Raw genomic sequence first — 17,928 nt, forward strand, 5'->3', positions numbered from 1 at the left:
AGACATGGCATGAAGGATCCCTATCATCTACATGAATGTTATAAATGTCTGGAGGTGAGCAAGCAAAGTGGTGTTTGTTCTCATGGCACTGATTTACCTGGATCACCAGCCTCAGCCCATTACTGACTTCTGAGAAAATAAGTCTTGACTCTACTGCAGATACCATGCATATGCATGTTTTTGGATCCATTCACATTGTTAACCGGGAAGGAAGTTCTTGCTGTGAGTACTTTGGTAAGGCATATAGCAAGATCATCCTTCCATAATGCTGTCCACTTCAGCAATTCAGTGGTGTTGTAGTATATCTATGTTTGCATTTTAGGGAGGGACATAAGGACTTGGTGAGACTGAATAGGTAAGGGGTTTCCTGGAGGAAATAAGCAGAGCTTATGGACTTCTGTTCCAATGAAGCCATATTTCCCAATCCTCAGCCATCCCAAGCCCTCATATGCCCATCCCCTCTCCTCTATTCCCCTCCCAGTTGACCCAGGAGATCTTAACTATTTCCCCTTCCTGGGGTGATCCCTCTTAGGATCCTCCTTTTTTCCTAGCTTCTCTGAGGTTGTGGATTGTAGCCTAGTTATCCTTTGCTTTACATCTAATACCCACTTATGAGTGAGTATATACTGTTTGTCGTTCTGTGTCTGGGTTACCTTGCTTAGGATGATTTTTTCCAGTTACATCCATTTGCCCCATGTGGGAAGCCTTAAGTTCCAACTACAACACCACAAAATAAGCTCAAAAAATCCCAATAGCAATCTCTATATATGGTAACTAGCTAGCCAGCTAGCCAGACACCCTTTCCATTGTCTCTAAGAAATACATACTTTAATCTGAAGACTGAAAATACCAGCAAATAGGATTTTCAGTTTCCAGGAAGGAACCAGCCCCTAGCTGGATGCCCGGACTTGACAGCAAAATGACAAGTATTGCCCATATAATACCGTGTTTCCTTGGAGACATTACTCCGGGTAGAGATGATGAGTACCAAAGAAAAGGGTTTTCCTCTTAAGATTTTTGGATGTGTAAGACATTATCTTATGTAAATTATCTTTTCCCTAAATAAATATTTAATGGGCATCATAACAAAAATTGCACATCTTATGAGGTACACACATATACATATGTAATATACCTTTTGATGTTGAAAACATTTAAAAATCATTCTGTGCTCTTTAAAGAGACAGTACATTATGGTTATCTTGGTCACAAAACTGTATCTGTTTTAGAAATAGGTACTCATGCTAGTCTTGAACTCAAGATCTTCCTGCCTCTCCTTCCAAGTACTAGGATAATAGACACTCCAAAGTTTTCTCAGCTGCCTTACTGAATTTTTAAGTAAACTATTTGATGGCTCTTAACACACTGACAATGTTTGAAAACAATCACCTCTGTCTAGTTCCAAAACAATCTTCATCACACTAAAAATCTACCATCCCAAACGCATCAAGCAGTAATTCCAGCATTCCCTTCCACTACCCTTCTCAGCCTCTGGAAATAATTATTTCCAATCTCTCTAGAGTTGACTATTCTGGCCTTTCAGGTAAGGTTAGGACTCTAATATGAAAAAAGCCATAAATGTGCTTTGTTTTGTTTTTCAGAGTGTCTCCTTCTGTGTAGTCTTGCTTTCTATGGTTTCCATCACATGTGATCAATCTTAGGTTGAAAATATTAAGTGGATAAAATTCCATAAATAAATTATAATATTCAAATTGTGTGTAGCAGGATAAACTCTCATGCCATCCTGTATTATCACATTACAGTACATGAATCAAACTTTTGGATGTGTATACACTGACTGCCTGCTCATGAGGATGTACTAGCCATCTTGTTTAGCAGATCAAATGTCACAGAGATTCTGGTCAGATACTTATTTTAATGGTGTCAAAATACCAAAATATATGTAGGAAAAACATGTGTACAGGATTTGGTACTCATAGGCATCCATTTGGAGTCTTGAAATATATCTGCTGTAAACAAGAAAAAGACTATGCTGATCGTACAGATTATTATATATTAATGAAAAGTAACACCCTAGCCTACTTTCTGGAGAACAAATTTCCATTCTAAAAAGTAAAAGATTTATCCAACTGTGACTTAAGATGGGGTTAGGGTAAAGGCTAAATCTATGGAGTACCACAGAGGAGCACAAACTACCAGAGAACACTGGACATGTAAAGGATGGAACAGGTCAGCTCTGTAAACCAGGTAAATCAACCTAGAATCCATGTTGGAGAAGCTTGAAGAAATGCCATTACACAGGCCTATTATGATATCCACAATGCGCAAGGTATCAGGAAAGAGACTTCCCCTAGATTTTTCCATCACGGGTAGAGTTCTTGGAGCAAAGTAGACATTGGCTCAACTGCTTGATCAAACACCAAGAAGGCGTATGGACCGCCATCCTGCCTTGTTGCCTCTGCTCTCATTCTCCACACACATTCTTGAGTGTACACATGTCTGGGGCTCTAATGTTGATGAACCTCGAGTCAACCCCTATCTATCCTACCAGTCATGTTATGTCTAGGCCAGTGGGAGGGGTGGGAGTGGCCTTTGCACAGCTCTGATCCTGTGTGGCTGGCATTTTTTTCGACTGTGCCAATGCTCTGCCAGAAGCCCCACCAGGAACATTACAATCATGGCACCAAGGCATATCCGGACCAGATTCCCCTTGACATAGTGCTGACGGGAAAAACCTAAACAAAAGAAGAAAGTTGGAAACAGATACTAAAAGGGCTCGTCTCTAGGCCCCACTCCATATCCCTAATTGAGATTCTATTATCTTCCAACAGTTCAGATGCTCATTGCCTTCCCATAAGGTCCTTCCATCCCCACCAAGGGTCAGAAGTGAATAAGCCCAATTCTTTATCCAGTGATACCATCATAGATCCCTTCCTAGAATCCCAGTACAAGCCCTCCTCAGACAACCAACACCTGGTTATATTGCTGACCTATAAGAGATCATAACTGTAAGAGAATGAGGGAGAGAGGGAATGTCCTTATTTGACTATTGGGAAAATTTCAACCCTCCCTTTTAATCTTCTTGATCACTTCTGAATTCCATATGCTAATATTCTACTCCTCTTGATGTTTTATGCATCAGGTCCCAAGAGAACAGATCTACATATTCCATGTACAGGGAAAATAGTCTGCTCTGAATGAATAGATGGAATACAAAAGGAAGTGGATATGGACAGGACCACTTACCAAATGGAGGGCTTGATCCCTCTGGAGAGACAGTGATATTCATAGACTTCTCTAAGAATGAAAAAAAATGTCCAAGCGTAAACAAATGAAAACATTGCCCCTGCTGGAGACAAACGTGTTCTCATGTGTTTGTGAGGCAGAAGTCCATGGCATTTAACAAGAATGCAAACCATAGAGTCAGGCTGCCCAGACTGACTTCCCCATACAGCACTTATTGTATAAGGGACCTCTGGAAAGAATCTCACCAGCTGTGAGTCGTCGTTATCATCTACCAAGTGGAATTGATACTATTATACAATGGGTTGACTTATAGTACAGATTAAGCATTGTTAGTTGATTTTATCGTCTATCAAGTGGAATTGATACTATAATACAATGGGTTGACTTAGCAATAATAGTACAGATTAAGGCTAATCTTGAGATCCAAAACATGAAATTACAAAATTTGATATTTCTAAGCAGTGACATGATGCCACAAGTGAAAAAATATCCACGCCTGATTTTCATAGGACAGACTTCAGTCAAAACTCAGGTTGTCTGGGAGGAATTGGGGAGAGGAAAGACTTTGATCAAAACATACAACATATATACAAATAATAAAATACTAAATAAAGTACAAGAATACTGTATGTATTTTTTAAATAAAAATAATTATATAAAATCGCCTTTAGGTTATATGTATAATGTGCATATAAAACATAAATGTGGGCCTGGTGTGGTAACACCCATCTTTAATCCCAGAATTTGGGAAGCAGAGGCCAGTGGGCCTTTATGAATCTGGGGCCGCCCTGGTCCACATAGCAACTTTGAAGCCATCTAGGGTTACATAGTGGGACCCTTCTACAAAAAAAATACATAAATGAAGGTCAGAATCATAACTTGGCTGGTTAAGTGCTTTGCCTAGCATGCATCAAGCCCTAAGTTTGATACCCAGCACCACATAAACTGAGTGTGATGGCACATGCCTGGCATCCCAGGACTCAAGAGGTGAAGGCAAGAGAACCAGAAGTTCGAGGTCATCCTCTGCTATATAGTGGGTCTGAAGCCAGCCTAGGCTACATAAAATTCTGACTCAAAGAAAAATGTCTACAGATTTTGCTAGTAGGAAACAGAAACCAATCCCTGTGCCCCTTTTGTATTGAGCTTTAAATGCCTACTTACCAGTCGTAGATATCTTGGTTGTGGGTAAGATAGAAGGTCTCCTGGAGGCTTCTAAGAGCTCTGAGCAGGAATATTATGAGGAAATAGAATAAGAACAGTTCATCCCAAGTGGCCCCACTCTCCAGACCCCTTCTGAGATATCTGAGTTCTCTAAGGTTCCCTGGCACACACTGCCCAACTGCTGAGATGAATAAATTCAAACAGCCCAGTGGCTTCAAAGATTTGGACCATTTCTCAACTGATAGACATTTAAATGTTTCCACTTTGGGGCCAGTATGAATGATGCTGGTATAAGCATTCAAGTATAGGAGCTTGTTATGAACCTAAGTGTGGTAGTTTGAATGGGAATGCCCCTCCGTGGGCTCATATATTTGAATGTCTGTTACCCAGCTGAAGAAACTGGGAAGGTTTAGCAGGTGTGGCCTCATTGGAGGAGGTATGTCACTGGGGGTGGGCTTTGAGGCTTCAAAAGCCCACATCAATTAGCTCTCACTCTCTCTGCCACTTCTTGTAGATCAAAATGCAAACTCTCAGTTACAGCTACAGGGCCATGCCTGCTTGTCTTCTGCCAGACTCCCCCCACCGTGATAGTCATAGACTCACCCTATGAAACTGTTAGGCCAAGTAAACTCTATTTTCTATAAGTTACCTTGGGCATATGTAAATATCATGGCAATAAAAAATGTAACTAAGACAATAAGTTTTCAATCTTCTTTTCTTTTTAAGTTTTTGATTTTTTTTAGTACCAGCCCAAGAATTTCAGAATCACTGGGTCACAAGATAATTCTGTTTAACTTCAGAGAGACTAAAAGACTAGTTTTCAAATTATATGCTTTATTTGACAAACCCCACGCCTGCAGTAATGTAGAAGCTCTAAATCTTTGCAACACATGTCATGATTGGTTGGTTGGTTGGTTGGTTGGTTGGTTGGTTGGTTGGTTGGTTGGTTGGTTTGTGTTTGTATAGTGGACACATGGTATGTGAATTGTATCTCAGTTTTAAGCAGGTGTCCTAAGAGAACCAGTTATTAGCCTCTTGTTCAGGAGGCTCCATTGTCTTCTATGAGACTGCCTATTGTTTTCACCAAAATGTTTCCTGGCCCCATTAAGCCTGTGAGTATATACCTCTTAAAGTTAGGAACTACATTTGAGGGCACCTTCAGTGTAGAACTTCATTCCCCAGACACCAGAAGCTACTGAACTCACCTGTTGTGGGAGGTGGCACCTCTGCAGGTACCTGGCTGGGAGTGGCTGAGAAATCGGGAAAAAAAGAGAAGTCAGTGCCTTGTAAGTCTGTTAACTATGAATTCTGAGCAAATAATGAGACATTTCTGTGACTTGATTTTTCTCACATAGCAAGTGAGTGTGAAGACGCTTCCATTGTCGATGGGTTGAAAAGCATGCTCCCTGATGCACTCTACAGCTGCTTTCTGACCTTTGTCTTCCACAGACTCTTGTCACCTATCCCCTCACTTGTCAGTTGTCACTTGACTGGCACTTGACCCCAGGAATTATATGTGGAGACAAGAACCATGGGGAAAGCTGTGGAAATGCATCAGGAATCACAGGTGAGAGGGAGTATGCGGTGGGAGAGGGGGTAAATATTTAAAACAGTATAGAGTAGTCTGAATGTTAGAGTAGAATAGCATATGATAGTCATATGAGAGTTCTTTTTCCTTTTATTTATTTATTCATTTTTTTGGCACTTAGAATTGACCCTGGGTGCCTTGAGCATGCTGAGTATGTGCCCTATCAGAGATACATTCCATTTATTATTTTAAATCATATTTATAATCTATAACAATTCAGGCTTTCAGTTCTTTAACAATGTTTTCTTGTTTCTATTCTATAGAAAGATCATAAACTGGACATAGTGGCTCAAGCCTGTAGTCCCAGTACTCAGAAGTTCAAGGTTATCCTCCACTACACAATGAGTTCAAACCAGCCTGGGATACATAAGACCATGAATTTAAAAAATAAAATTTTAAAAGGAGAAAAAATATTAAGTTCTATAAAATCAAAGCAAAAGTAAGAACTCAACAACTCAGGAACGCAAAATAATTGTTGCTATGCTGTTATATGTTCACTGATTTCTTATTTAATTTTTTTGAGAATTTTTACATAGGTTCTGTATTATCATTTCCACCACCCCACACTTTCCCCTCTCTAACTCAACCCATATCTCCCCTGCTCCACCTCAAATTCATGACCTCTTCTTCATTAGTGTGTGTGTGTGTGTGTGTGTGTGTGTGTGTGTGTATGTGTGTGTAATATATAACCTACTGAGTACGTTTAGTGTTGTTCATATGTATATGCATTTCGGGCTGTCCACTTGATACTGGATAACCTATCAGGAGGCTCATCCCCAGGGAAGATAAATTCTCCTGCTCTCAGCAACTGTTTATTGCCTGTAGCTCTTATCCAGAAGTGGGGCCTTGTGAGATTTCACGCAGCTGGCAGTGTCAACTGGAACTATCATTATGCATGTCTTGTTTGGGCAGCCATATTGTTAAGATTTCATGGTTGCAGCTTCCCTGTCTAGAAGACATAGTAAGCATCCTGGTCATCTGTCTCATAATCTTTGATATGTTTATATCTCTTCTTCTTGGTAAACTAATAATTTTTATTCAGGCTATGTTATTACCATAGAGTCATAGACAATAAAAACTGCTAAAGAATAAAATCTAATAATTAGTTGTGGTTTGGAGAATCAAATAAGAAAAACCTTCAGATTTTCCTTTCCAGGTACCTATACTATTATATAAAATAAGTGTGTGGTATCTCTTGGCTCTCAACTTATTGGACCAAGAGATGCCTAAGAAACTAGGAACACACATCTCTAGGTGTGTCTATGAGAACATTTACAGAGACTATTACATCAAAAAGGATCCAACACAATCAATGGATTAACCCACTGATGGATTCAAATTCTGAATGTGCTATTGGGTGGTGGGAGAAGTGTAGAAGTTACAGCATGACTGGAGGAAGTCAGTCACTGAGGGTATGTCTTTGGAGAGTACAACTTGGCTTAGTCCCTTCCTATGATCATCTCCTTCCTGGCTACCATGAGTTCAATGACCTTGCTCTACTACATCTTTCTGCCTTGAAGGTCTTCTGCCTTACCATGAGCCCAGGAACACAGAAGCAGACAACCATAAACTGAAGCCTCTGAAACTGTAAATAAAAATAAATCCTTCCTCCTTTAGGTTTATCCCAGGCAACTTTATATAATAATACAGAGAATAGTATGGATCCTAGGCTTCCTCAGAGGCCCTGATGAAAGGACAGAAGGATCCTAGTTCTGTGTCCTTGCTCAGGACTACGGGGCCTGGTCCTCAAAAGAGTCAAGGTTTCAGTTCCTGGGAACTTGGCTTTTCCCCATGAAGAGACTGGAGTTATTGGTCATAAGACTGCTGTGAGCTTACTCTGTGATGCTCTTGAGATACCATGTTCCTCTTGTGCAACAAAGCTTGATTAGCCTTCTGCTGACTTTATCCCATTGTATGATAGTTCCTACTGACTTTATCCCATTTCTCCCCTGAAAATAGTATATAAGATGTGTTTCTTAATCAGTTTGCTTGACATGTCATAGCATTGTGAGACCTCCAAATCCCAAGCTTCCTTATCTTCTCTGTCTTCAATCCTCTTTATCATCGGATAATCTGGTCCTCTCTTTCAGGACTTTGTAGCTGAAGAGTGGCCCACTGGTCCAAATCAACTTTAAACTGATAGACCCAAAGTGTTCCCAAAAAATATAGAAACAAAAGAGATTTTACCACTAAACTTTCAATGATACATTCTGTTTTATTTAATTTGATTATTTTCTGTACCAGAGATCTTTTGTAACTTCTTGTTGTCCTTAATTGGTTTTTTAATTTGATTATGCTGAATTATGTAAGGCCATTTTGTATATATGTATACAAAAATGCATATATCTGTATACATATGTGTATAGGCATATAATGTACTTTGAACAGATTCTCCCTGCCCTGCTTCCTCCACTTTCTCATCCCTCCCATTAGTCCCCTAGACTAGTGGTTCTCAACCTTCCTAATACTGTGAACTTTGAATACAGTTCCTCACATTCTGGTGACCCCCAACCATAACATTATTTTTATTGCTACCTCATAACTGTAATTTTGCTACTGTTATGAATTGTAATGTAAATTTTGTGTTTTATGTTGGTCTTATATAACCCTTGTGAAAGAGGAATTCCACCTCCAAAGTGATCACGACCCACAGGTTGAGAACTCCTGCCCTACATAGAAAGCTCCAGCTTTTCTGTTGTTTGTAAATATATGATTTTATGATTCTATATAAATCTATGACCCACAAATGAGAGAAGTCATGTGATATTTGTCTTTATGGCTAAAAAAATCCCCTTTGTTTAAGAACTACATTTAATTTTCTTTACCCATCCCTCTGTTGATGGACGTGTAGGTTGGTTCCATAACTTAACTGTTGCAAAGAGTGTTACAATTAAGTGATGGTGTACAAGTGTCTGTGCGGTAAACAAGGCTGAGTTATACATTTTTAGTTTGCTAGAGAAGATCTATATTGATTTCCACAGTGACTGGACTGTTTTATAGTCCACTCTTGTCCACATTCTCATCAGTGTTTCTTATTTTGTTTTGTTTTGTTTTGTTTTGTTTTGTTTTGTTTTGTTTTGTTTTGTTTTGTTTTGTTTTGTTTTGTTTTGTTTTGTGTTGTATTTTGATGACCACCATTCTGACTGGGGTGAGTTGGAATGTCAAAAATCTTTTTAATCTGCACTTCTCTGGTGCTAGTGATATGGAACACCTTTTTGTGTTTATTAGTCCTTAACCATCTGAGAGGCTGAATATTTTTTTCTTGATACATTCTTTAGGTCAGTTTTATACCTTACCTGTTGTGGTTGGAACTGCAATGATTGACAGCTTTATTTTATAGAAGTGAGACCCTTCACAGACTTGAGACATTCACAATGTTAAGGTAATAAATTTGTGTTGTAGTGAGCCAGCAAGAGTCTGTGGTGATTTGTTATAGCAGCTGTAGGACCCTCATACATCTCCAAAGCTAATTAAAACTGGAGGCTCTCCTTGTTCACACCTCTGACTCCCTTGAAATTTCCACAAGGGATTACATATGCCAAAGAAAAGAATCTTGTATCTGGACCACTTACCTGTAACCACAAGCACCAGGGGGTCACTGGGGGCTGACCACAGGTATGGAGATGAGCTGGAAAAGCTGTAACACTGGTAAGTCCCACTGTGAGCAGCAGTCACTTTGGTGATGGGGAAATCAGCCCCATACCATCTCTTGGTTCCCTTGTAAGGCCCAGTATCCCCCTCTTTGTATAGAACAAATTGATTAAAACTTTTGGGGGTCTGGCACTTCAGGGTCACGTCCCTGCCCGGGGGGACTGCTGAGCTGGGATGAGCTGAGAGTGAGGGTTTACTGTAAATGCCTGGGAAGAAAGAAAGCTGTGTTAAAGACAGGAAACACACTGGGGAGATGACTCCGTAGGTAAAGTGTTTTCTGTGTTTACTTAAGACCTAGAATACACAAGAGTCTAACTCAGGCCTACACAGGAAATTCATGTACATGCTTTCTAAGGCTCAAGACACATTGAGGAAGAGGGAGTAGAAAAACAATTAAAAACATAGAGATGATTTACAAAATGCTGTCTTCAAGGCATTGCAAGCATGATCTCATAGCAGCTATGGTTACCTCTACAAGATCAAGCCAGTTTGACATTGGAGAGGAGGGGGCCTCCCTAACTGAGGAGTTGCTGGCAGTTGGCAGCTGCTGGAGGAAGGAAAATGTTTTCCAGTGATGGCCCCATTTCATTGTTTGCAGGCATGAAATCTCTAACAATATTTTTTTTAATTTCTTAGATTGCATTAAAATGTTATTTGTCTCGATTAATGACTATGCCAGAGACACCACCCCTGTATTCAGTAAACAAGACCAATGACTCATTTGTCTCATACTCACTCTAGCACCAGGGAATTTAGGGGTTTACCATCTAGCACCTACCTGCTCCACTTTCACCCCTCCAAGTCCAGAACTGAAGGCCAGGCAGCCTCAGAGCCACAAGAACTACAGCACTCCATCCCTTCCTGCTATGGAATGTTGTTCTGTATGCTGTGAACGTGTGTTGTTCTAACTGGTTGATAAATAAAGCTGTTTGGCCAATGGTGAGGCAGAACAAGTTTAGGTGGGACATTCCAACTAGAGAGAGAGGATGGAGAAAGACAGAGCTGAGAGACACTGCTAGCTGCCACCAGGAGAAGCAAGATGTAAAGTACTGGTAAGCCACAAGCCATGTGGCAAAGTATAGATTTATAGAAATGGGTTAAGATGTAGGAGCTAGCGAGAGGCCTGAGCCACTAGGCCATATAGTTTAAAAATAATATAAGCCTCTGTGTGTTTATTTGGGTCTGAGCAGCTGCAGGACTGGGCAGGATACAGGACAACTCTCCAGTTACACCTCCCCCTCCAGTTACCTGTAGCAATTAGCTCAAGGTGGTCACTTGGGGGAGACCAGTGACTCCCATTCTGATACGAGCAACGGTAGCGTCCGGCATCGTTTATTTTCATGCGAGGGATGAGGCGAAAGTCTTGATCATTATACTCCTTGGTTTTCAGTTTCTCTATTCGATATAAATCCACGACCCGAGGCCCCTGGCACCGCAGAGTAACTGACTGCTCCAGGGCCACCAGGGAACTGGGCTGAGCCTGGAGTGAAGGCTTAGGGAATGAGCCTTGGAAGGGAATCACAGCCTCTAGGTTAGCTTCAGTGAAAACATATCCCTTTTGCATGATGGTACACCCTCCGACCTCTCACTAGCTGAACCCTGAGGAGCCTTGGGGGTACTAGAGAGATGTACTTACCCCTCTGTGTTTGGATCACTTGCAGTACACACAGCCCTGGGGGAGAGAACCAGAGGCTAGAGACTCCCTTGAGTGGACACCTGTGCACATGTATTAGTTTGTATCATAATTATGTTACATTTGTGTTGATTTATGCGAGCCAGGATGGCCTCACTCTTGCTCTGTAGCAGAAGATGACCTTAAATTTCTGATCCCACTGCCTCCATCCTGTGAGTGCTGGGATTACAGGCATACAGACATCACCACACCTGGTTTTATGTGGTACTGGGGATGGAACCCAGGCTTCACCAATGCTAGGCAAGTCACTCAACTGACCTACATACTTATTACCATAATTACTTTACTATTTCAGAAGATACATCATTCAACTGGAAAAGGCCAACTCTCAAACCCAAATCCTAGCCAGGAGAGGAACAGTGAGCGTGAAGTCCCAACAGTGAGCCATTAGCATTTGATGACTACTAGGAGAGAGAGTCCATTTCCCTTAAGGGGGTACCCCCCATAACTTGATCATAACCCAGTGGAAGCCCACATACTCAAGAGTATACAGGCAGCACAAACTACTTGATAGGTCTAAAATTCAACACACACACACACACACACACACACACACACACACACACACCGTTGGGTGAATAGTGAAAAGGAATGGATTGTGGGGAAAGGGAATGTGACCTAAACACACCAAACAAAATGTTGTATGGTGTCATGTGAAATGTCCAGAGAAGGCAAAGCCATAGATGCAGGATGCAGGAAACAGGCCAGCGCTTATGTGGGATAATAGGAGTGGGACCATGGGGAGGTGGGACTCTTTAATAAGTACAGAGCTTCTTTGGGAGTGGAGAGAATGTCATGGAAGCAGACAGAAGTACCGGCTGCACCATATCATCAATGTACCAAATGTCACTAATAAGTTTTAATTAATTTTTGGGCCAGCATACAAAATAATGGGTTTCAGTGTGGCATCTTCATACATATAGTGTTCTCATTCATTCCCCTCCCACAGTTCTCTCCTCTATGCCTCCTCTAGTTGATTTTCTTCCCTCAGGCCTGGCCCTTCCAATTTCCTAATATGTAAATTCCATTGTCCTCTCTATTTCCCATATGCCTTAAGATCTCTTTCTGCTCTCTCATGATCCTCTTTCTAGTATCAAAACCAACACACACAATCACACACACACACTTTTATATCTAAGTTCCTTACATGAGAGAAAACACACCATATTGTGGCAGTACTTTCTCATCAAAACTGCCAGCCCACATATAATGACACAGAGACTTATTGAATATGAAACCTTGGCCATTAGCTAGCTCTTCTAACTTGAATTAACCTGCTTTTATTAATCTACTTTCTCCCATGTGGCTCAGTTACCTCTACTCTGTATCATATGTCCAACCTTTTCAGTGTCTCCCTGGCACCTTGCTGCCATAATTTGAGCACCTAGATTCTTCCTCTTCTTCCTCCGCTCTCTCCCAGGAAATCCTACCTATCCTTTCCTGACTAGCTGTTGGCCATTCAGCTCTTTATTACACCAACCACAGCCATGCATCTTCACACAGTGTACAAATATCTCACAATGCCATATTTGCACTTCTTTGTCTGAGTTATTTTGCTTAACATAAATATGTGTGGGGTTTTTTTTGAAATAAGAAAAAAATTTAAGTCAGGGGGCTGGGGAAACTGCTCAGTTGTTAAGAGTACTTGCTGCTCTTACAGGACACTTGGTTTGGTTCTCAGCACCACTGTGCAGTGGCTCCCATCCAACACCCTCTCTTGGCCTCCATGGGCATCAGGCACATACAGGGTGCATATATATGTGTGTGTGTGTGTGTGTGTGTGTGTGTGTATATATATATATGTGTGTGTGTGTGTGTGTGTGTGTGTGTGTATGTGTGTGTAAATACACATACAAAAAGAAAATATAAATAAATCTTAAAATATATTTTTAAGTCAAAACAAGGATTTCTCCCCACCCTGTCTAGACTCTTCTCACCATTCCCCCAATACACACGCTCTTGGCTCTTTTAGCTTTTCCTTTTCACATTTTTATATCTGTAAAAAAATTAACTCTATATATACTGCAAACAAATATTGACTTCCTTAGTGAAGATGGAGATTCAGATGTCTAGACTCACAGCCACCCTCATCCTATTCTATTTTGTATGCAGCCCACAGTATCTCACCCATGGCCTCACATCGAGTAGTAAACAGATTCAAATACTAGCAGAAAAGCGTAGTGGTAAAGAACATGCACTTGGGAACTCATAAAAGCAAAGAGAAGGGAGTGGTGGATATAGGAGGTGGGGTAGGGAGGGACTGAGGAAGATGATATTCAGAGGAGGAGAAATTTCAGTCAGACAGGGACAAATTCAGGAGCTATATTGAACAAAATACTGATTACAATAATAACAACATATAATGAAATGTTATTCCACTCTAAAGAAAAATGTAATCAAAACATTTACAGGAAAATGGATGACTTAGAATGCAAGGTGTGTACAATCTCAGAAAAAAAACCTGCATTTCCTCCCTGCATTGAGTCAATAATATATGCATATGTGTAAACAAATATGTGTGTGTGTATGTGTGTGTGTGTGTGTGTGTGTGTGTGTGTGTGTACAAGTCATGCAGTTGTTGTTCTTCTAGTTCTAATTCTGTCATAGTTTTTTTGGGGGGTGGTGAATAAGTGCTGTAGTGGTTTAAATACAATTAGCCCCCATAGTCCCATAGACAGTGGCACTATTAGAAGGTGTGGCCTTGTTGGAAGAAGTGTGTCACTCCCTGGGAGTGGGCTGTGAGGTCTCTGATGCTCAAGCCACACCCAGTATGGCATTCTTTCCCTGCTGCCTCAGAATCCAGATGTAGAACTCTCAGCTCCTCCTCCATCACCATGTCTGCCAGGACACTACCATGGTTCCCATCATGACGATAATGGATTAAACCTCTGAACTGCAAGCTACCCCAATTAAATATTTTCCTCTATAAGAGTTTCTGTGGTCATGGTGTCACTTCACAGAAGTAAAACCCTAACCTAACTAATACAAGAGCATAAAAGTGTATTTGGCAGTGAAAGTGTAAACTCCAATGGGAAGCTCCACAGCTCTTGTTCGGAATGTCTACTCTAATTATACACAAGTTAATTGAGTTCTATAGTCTTTGGGTCTGGTTAATTTCAGTGTGTGTTATTATGATGGGAGAGGAGGGTTGTAATTTTTAATAATAAAGGGGGTTTTTTCGAGACAGGGTTTCTCTGTGTAGTTTTGGTACCTGTCCTGGATCTCTCTCTGTAGACCAGGCTGGCCTCGAACTCACAGAGATCTGCCTGGCTCTGCCTCCCAAGTGCTGGGATTAAAGGTGTGTGCCACCACTGCCCAGCCTATAATAAAGTTTTTAATTGGGGTTTTTTTTTTTGGTTTTTTTTTTTTTTTTTGAGACAGGGTTTCTCTGTGTAGCTTTGCGCCTTTCCTGGAACTCGCTTTGGAGACCAGGCTGGCCTCAAACTCACAGAGATCTGCCTGCCTCTGCCTCCTGAGTGCTGGGATTAAAGGCGTGGGCCACTACCGCCTGGCCTCAATTGGTTTTTTATTAAAATAATCTTCATACAGTATATGTTGATCATGTTTGCCCTCCCCCAATTTCTCCAAAATCCTCCTCGCATTCCTATCCACTCAACTTTATGCTCTTTCTTTTCTTTGAAAAAAGTCAAAACAAACAAAAAGCAAGTAGACAAAAATAATACCAAAGCAAAAAAGCCCCCAAAAAACATGGAGTTCATTTTGTATTGGCCAACCCTGCTGTGGAGTATGGAGTGTGATATACCCAGTAACACTTCATTAGAGAAAACTCATTTTTCCTTTGCCAGTGGGTATCAATTGTAAAGAACTTCTTGGTTAGGGGTGGGACTCAGTCTGGCTTGAATTTGTCAGGTCTTGTGTGTGCTGTCACACACTCTCTGTGTATGGCTTGTTTTTTTTTAATAATAACATGATTTTTATGGTTGAGAGAAAGGTTTTTATTGTAGATATGAGGGAGAGTGCAGCCCAAAGCATCTGGAAGCATCCAGAGCAGGGAGAGAAAGTAGAAAACTAAACATTGCCAATTGCCAGTAGATTGAACTGGACCATATGAAGAGAGCTATGGTTTGAAAGAGGCAGACCGAGAGAGGGCAAGAGAGAGGGGACCAAGAGAGCACCAAGAGGGCACATAGCTGAAAAGGGTTATATAGGGATGAGAAGCTGGGGCAAGGGAAGTTAATGAGCTGGAGAGGTTTAGGGTAGATAGTGGGGTGAGAAGAGCCAAGATGCCAGTATGGACTCTATAACAGGTATTTTCAATGCTGAGAAATAATAACATATAATACACTATTCTGGAAACTTTTTAATGTCCTCATCATTTTTTAAATTAGCATATATGTGGTCTTCTTGTGAGACGAGTAGCAGGAAGAGGAGAGCAGGAACTGTCTCTGACTCCATTGCCTGCTTTTGGGACCCATTCCTCCTAACGTATTGCCTCATCCAGCCTTAGAAAAAGAGGAGGTGTCTAGTCTCACTGCAATTTGATATACCATGGCTGGCTGATATCCATGGGAGGTCCACCCATATCTGAAGAGAAACAGAGGAGGAGAAGTGAATGAATGGGGAGGAGGGGAGAAGGAGAGATGAACTGGGAGGAGATGTAGGAAGGGAAATTTTGGTGGGGATGTAAAAAAGAAAATAAAAAATTAGCATCTATGTAATGCATATGCTAATTAGCTTGAGCTAGCTAGTCCATGTGCAAACATTTATCAAAAAATCGTTTTCTATCACTATAAATATATTTATCAAGTCAGGCAGTGGTGGCCCACGCCTTTAATCCCAGCACTTGGGAGGCAGAGGCAGGCAGATCTCTGTGAGTTCAAGGCCAGCCTGGGCTACAAAGCAAGTTCCAGGAAAGGCAAAAAGCTACACAGAGAAACCCTGTCTCAGAAAAACATATATATATAATGACAATGAAAAATATAGACAGATCCCTCTTCCTACCTAGAAAAGGAAGAAGATAAGCATTTTTAAATGTGGCAATAAAGACAAATTTAATTTTAAAATAAGAGTGTGGCATGAGTGTAAGGAAAGACCTACCCACCATGAGGTGGAGCAGAGTCCATAAACAGAGTCACATGCATGATATTTAAATTTTTATAATACATATAAATTATTTTTACGAGCAGAATAAACAAATTGGTCTTTCATGTTGGAAAAATAAATATAGAGGTAGTGGCAAAACTTCTGAGTTTGTCTTTGAATCCTTGGTATGCAACAAAATGCTTTACCTCCCCAGGTTTCAGTTTATTAACCTATAAAGTGAGGTCATTTACTGTCCCTGCCTCATTCAGCTTTGGGGCATGAAATGAGTTATATTTTTTTTTAAGACAAAGAGGGGAGGAATCATGTCTAACCCATAGTAAGCATTGCATAAGTGTGTTAACGAGTGAGTGACAGGTTGCTTGTCTTCAGAGGATGCCTCTTATTCCCCGTAACTCAACAGTCCTCTGCCTGCTCTGCCTCTTTAGGCCATGAAGTTCTTCTGATAAAATAAGGAAATAGGGATGCAACCTGGAAGTATCAGCCTAGTGACGAAGGACAAGAGAAACAGCTGCTCCACCATGCATCATGTGGCAACGATTCTAATGTGCTCTGCTATTAGGGTACATACAGACAGATGAAGTTTTTTAAACGAGTCCAAACATCATCAAACCCACATGGAAACAAATAAAGGTGAAATAAAGAGAAAAGGAGGGAGAGATGGGAGGGAGAAAAGATGAAAGTGGAGACAGAAGGAAAGGGCTGTAAAGATTTAAAAGGCAAGAGGAAGAAAGAAAAGAACAATATGAAGAGGGGAAAGAAAGGGGACCAGTGAGATGGCTGAGTCGGTAAGAATGCTTCCCATCAAAATTGATGACCTGAGTTCAGTTCAATTCCCCAAGACTCAACATGATGGGAGGAAATAAGATGACCTCTGATCTCCATGGTACACACACACACACACACACACACACACACACACACACACACACACACACACACTGAACTAACAGATAAATAAATGATTATTGTTTTTACATGGAAGAAGAGAGGAGGAGAAGAAAGAAAGCAGTCCTGGTGTTCCTGCTATAGAGGAGGGAAAGGTGGCCAGCTCTGGAACACCTGTTCAAATGTCCTGGCCAAGCCAAAGCAAACAGAAACAGTTAAACCAAATGTATCTTGTCTCTGTTTTTCTATCCAACAAATGCAATGTCATGGACGCCCAATCTTGTTCTGAAATTCACCACTGACAAGATGTTTTTCATTCCTTTGTACATGGAGACTGTTTCAAAGTATTTCCCAGGTCAACCCTCAGGACTCACCAAGACAGAAGAAAGTAGGTAGGGCTGGAGACATGATTCTGAAACCCGGTCCTGAGCTGTGTGGCCAGGCAAGGAAGTTGTAGATGCCTGGGACATAGGCACAGGATGTGATGAGGGTGAAGAACTCCCTCCTCCCTGATTCTACAGGTCCTCGCTTTCCTCATTGAGAATCATCAAGACAGGGCCATCTCCTCAGTAGGATGACTTGCACACAAGCTCCAGCAGCCATCACTTATCTCCTCTCACCAGCTGTGTGGCAGCCATCCGTCTGCCTGCAGGAACATGACCTGTGTCCTAGACTCCCA

At 41.1% G+C, this 17,928-nt stretch overlaps 1 protein-coding gene across 1 annotated transcript; it reads right to left on the reverse strand.

The window, feature by feature from the left end:
- Window positions 1–1,513: 1,513 nt before the first annotated feature.
- Window positions 1,514–17,928, reverse strand: LOC143271910 (platelet glycoprotein VI-like). The gene is made up of 8 exons (XM_076564567.1): window positions 17,624–17,928; window positions 11,244–11,279; window positions 10,856–11,113; window positions 9,529–9,813; window positions 5,574–5,618; window positions 4,369–4,428; window positions 3,208–3,258; window positions 1,514–2,696 (listed from the first exon to the last, which is right to left on the reverse strand). Exons 1-8 carry the CDS (start codon window positions 17,655–17,657, stop codon window positions 2,524–2,526), a joined length of 942 nt encoding a protein of 313 aa, XP_076420682.1. The 5' UTR covers window positions 17,658–17,928; the 3' UTR covers window positions 1,514–2,523.

This window comes from Peromyscus maniculatus, chromosome 1 (assembly GCF_049852395.1).
Source record: "Peromyscus maniculatus bairdii isolate BWxNUB_F1_BW_parent chromosome 1, HU_Pman_BW_mat_3.1, whole genome shotgun sequence".
Lineage (NCBI taxonomy): Eukaryota > Metazoa > Chordata > Mammalia > Rodentia > Cricetidae > Peromyscus > Peromyscus maniculatus.

Bases quoted from the DNA above. Each gene is read 5' to 3' on its own strand.
- LOC143271910 (XM_076564567.1), bottom strand. From the start codon at position 17,657: ATGTCTCCAGCCCTACCTACTTTCTTCTGTCTTG. The intron at 11,114-11,243 runs GTAAGTACATCT...TTCCCTTCCAAG, and splicing joins AGTGATCCAAACACAGAGGG to GCTCATTCCCTAAGCCTTCA. The intron at 2,697-3,207 runs GTAAGTGGTCCT...TCTTTTGTTTAG, and splicing joins GGGATCAAGCCCTCCATTTG to GTTTTTCCCGTCAGCACTAT.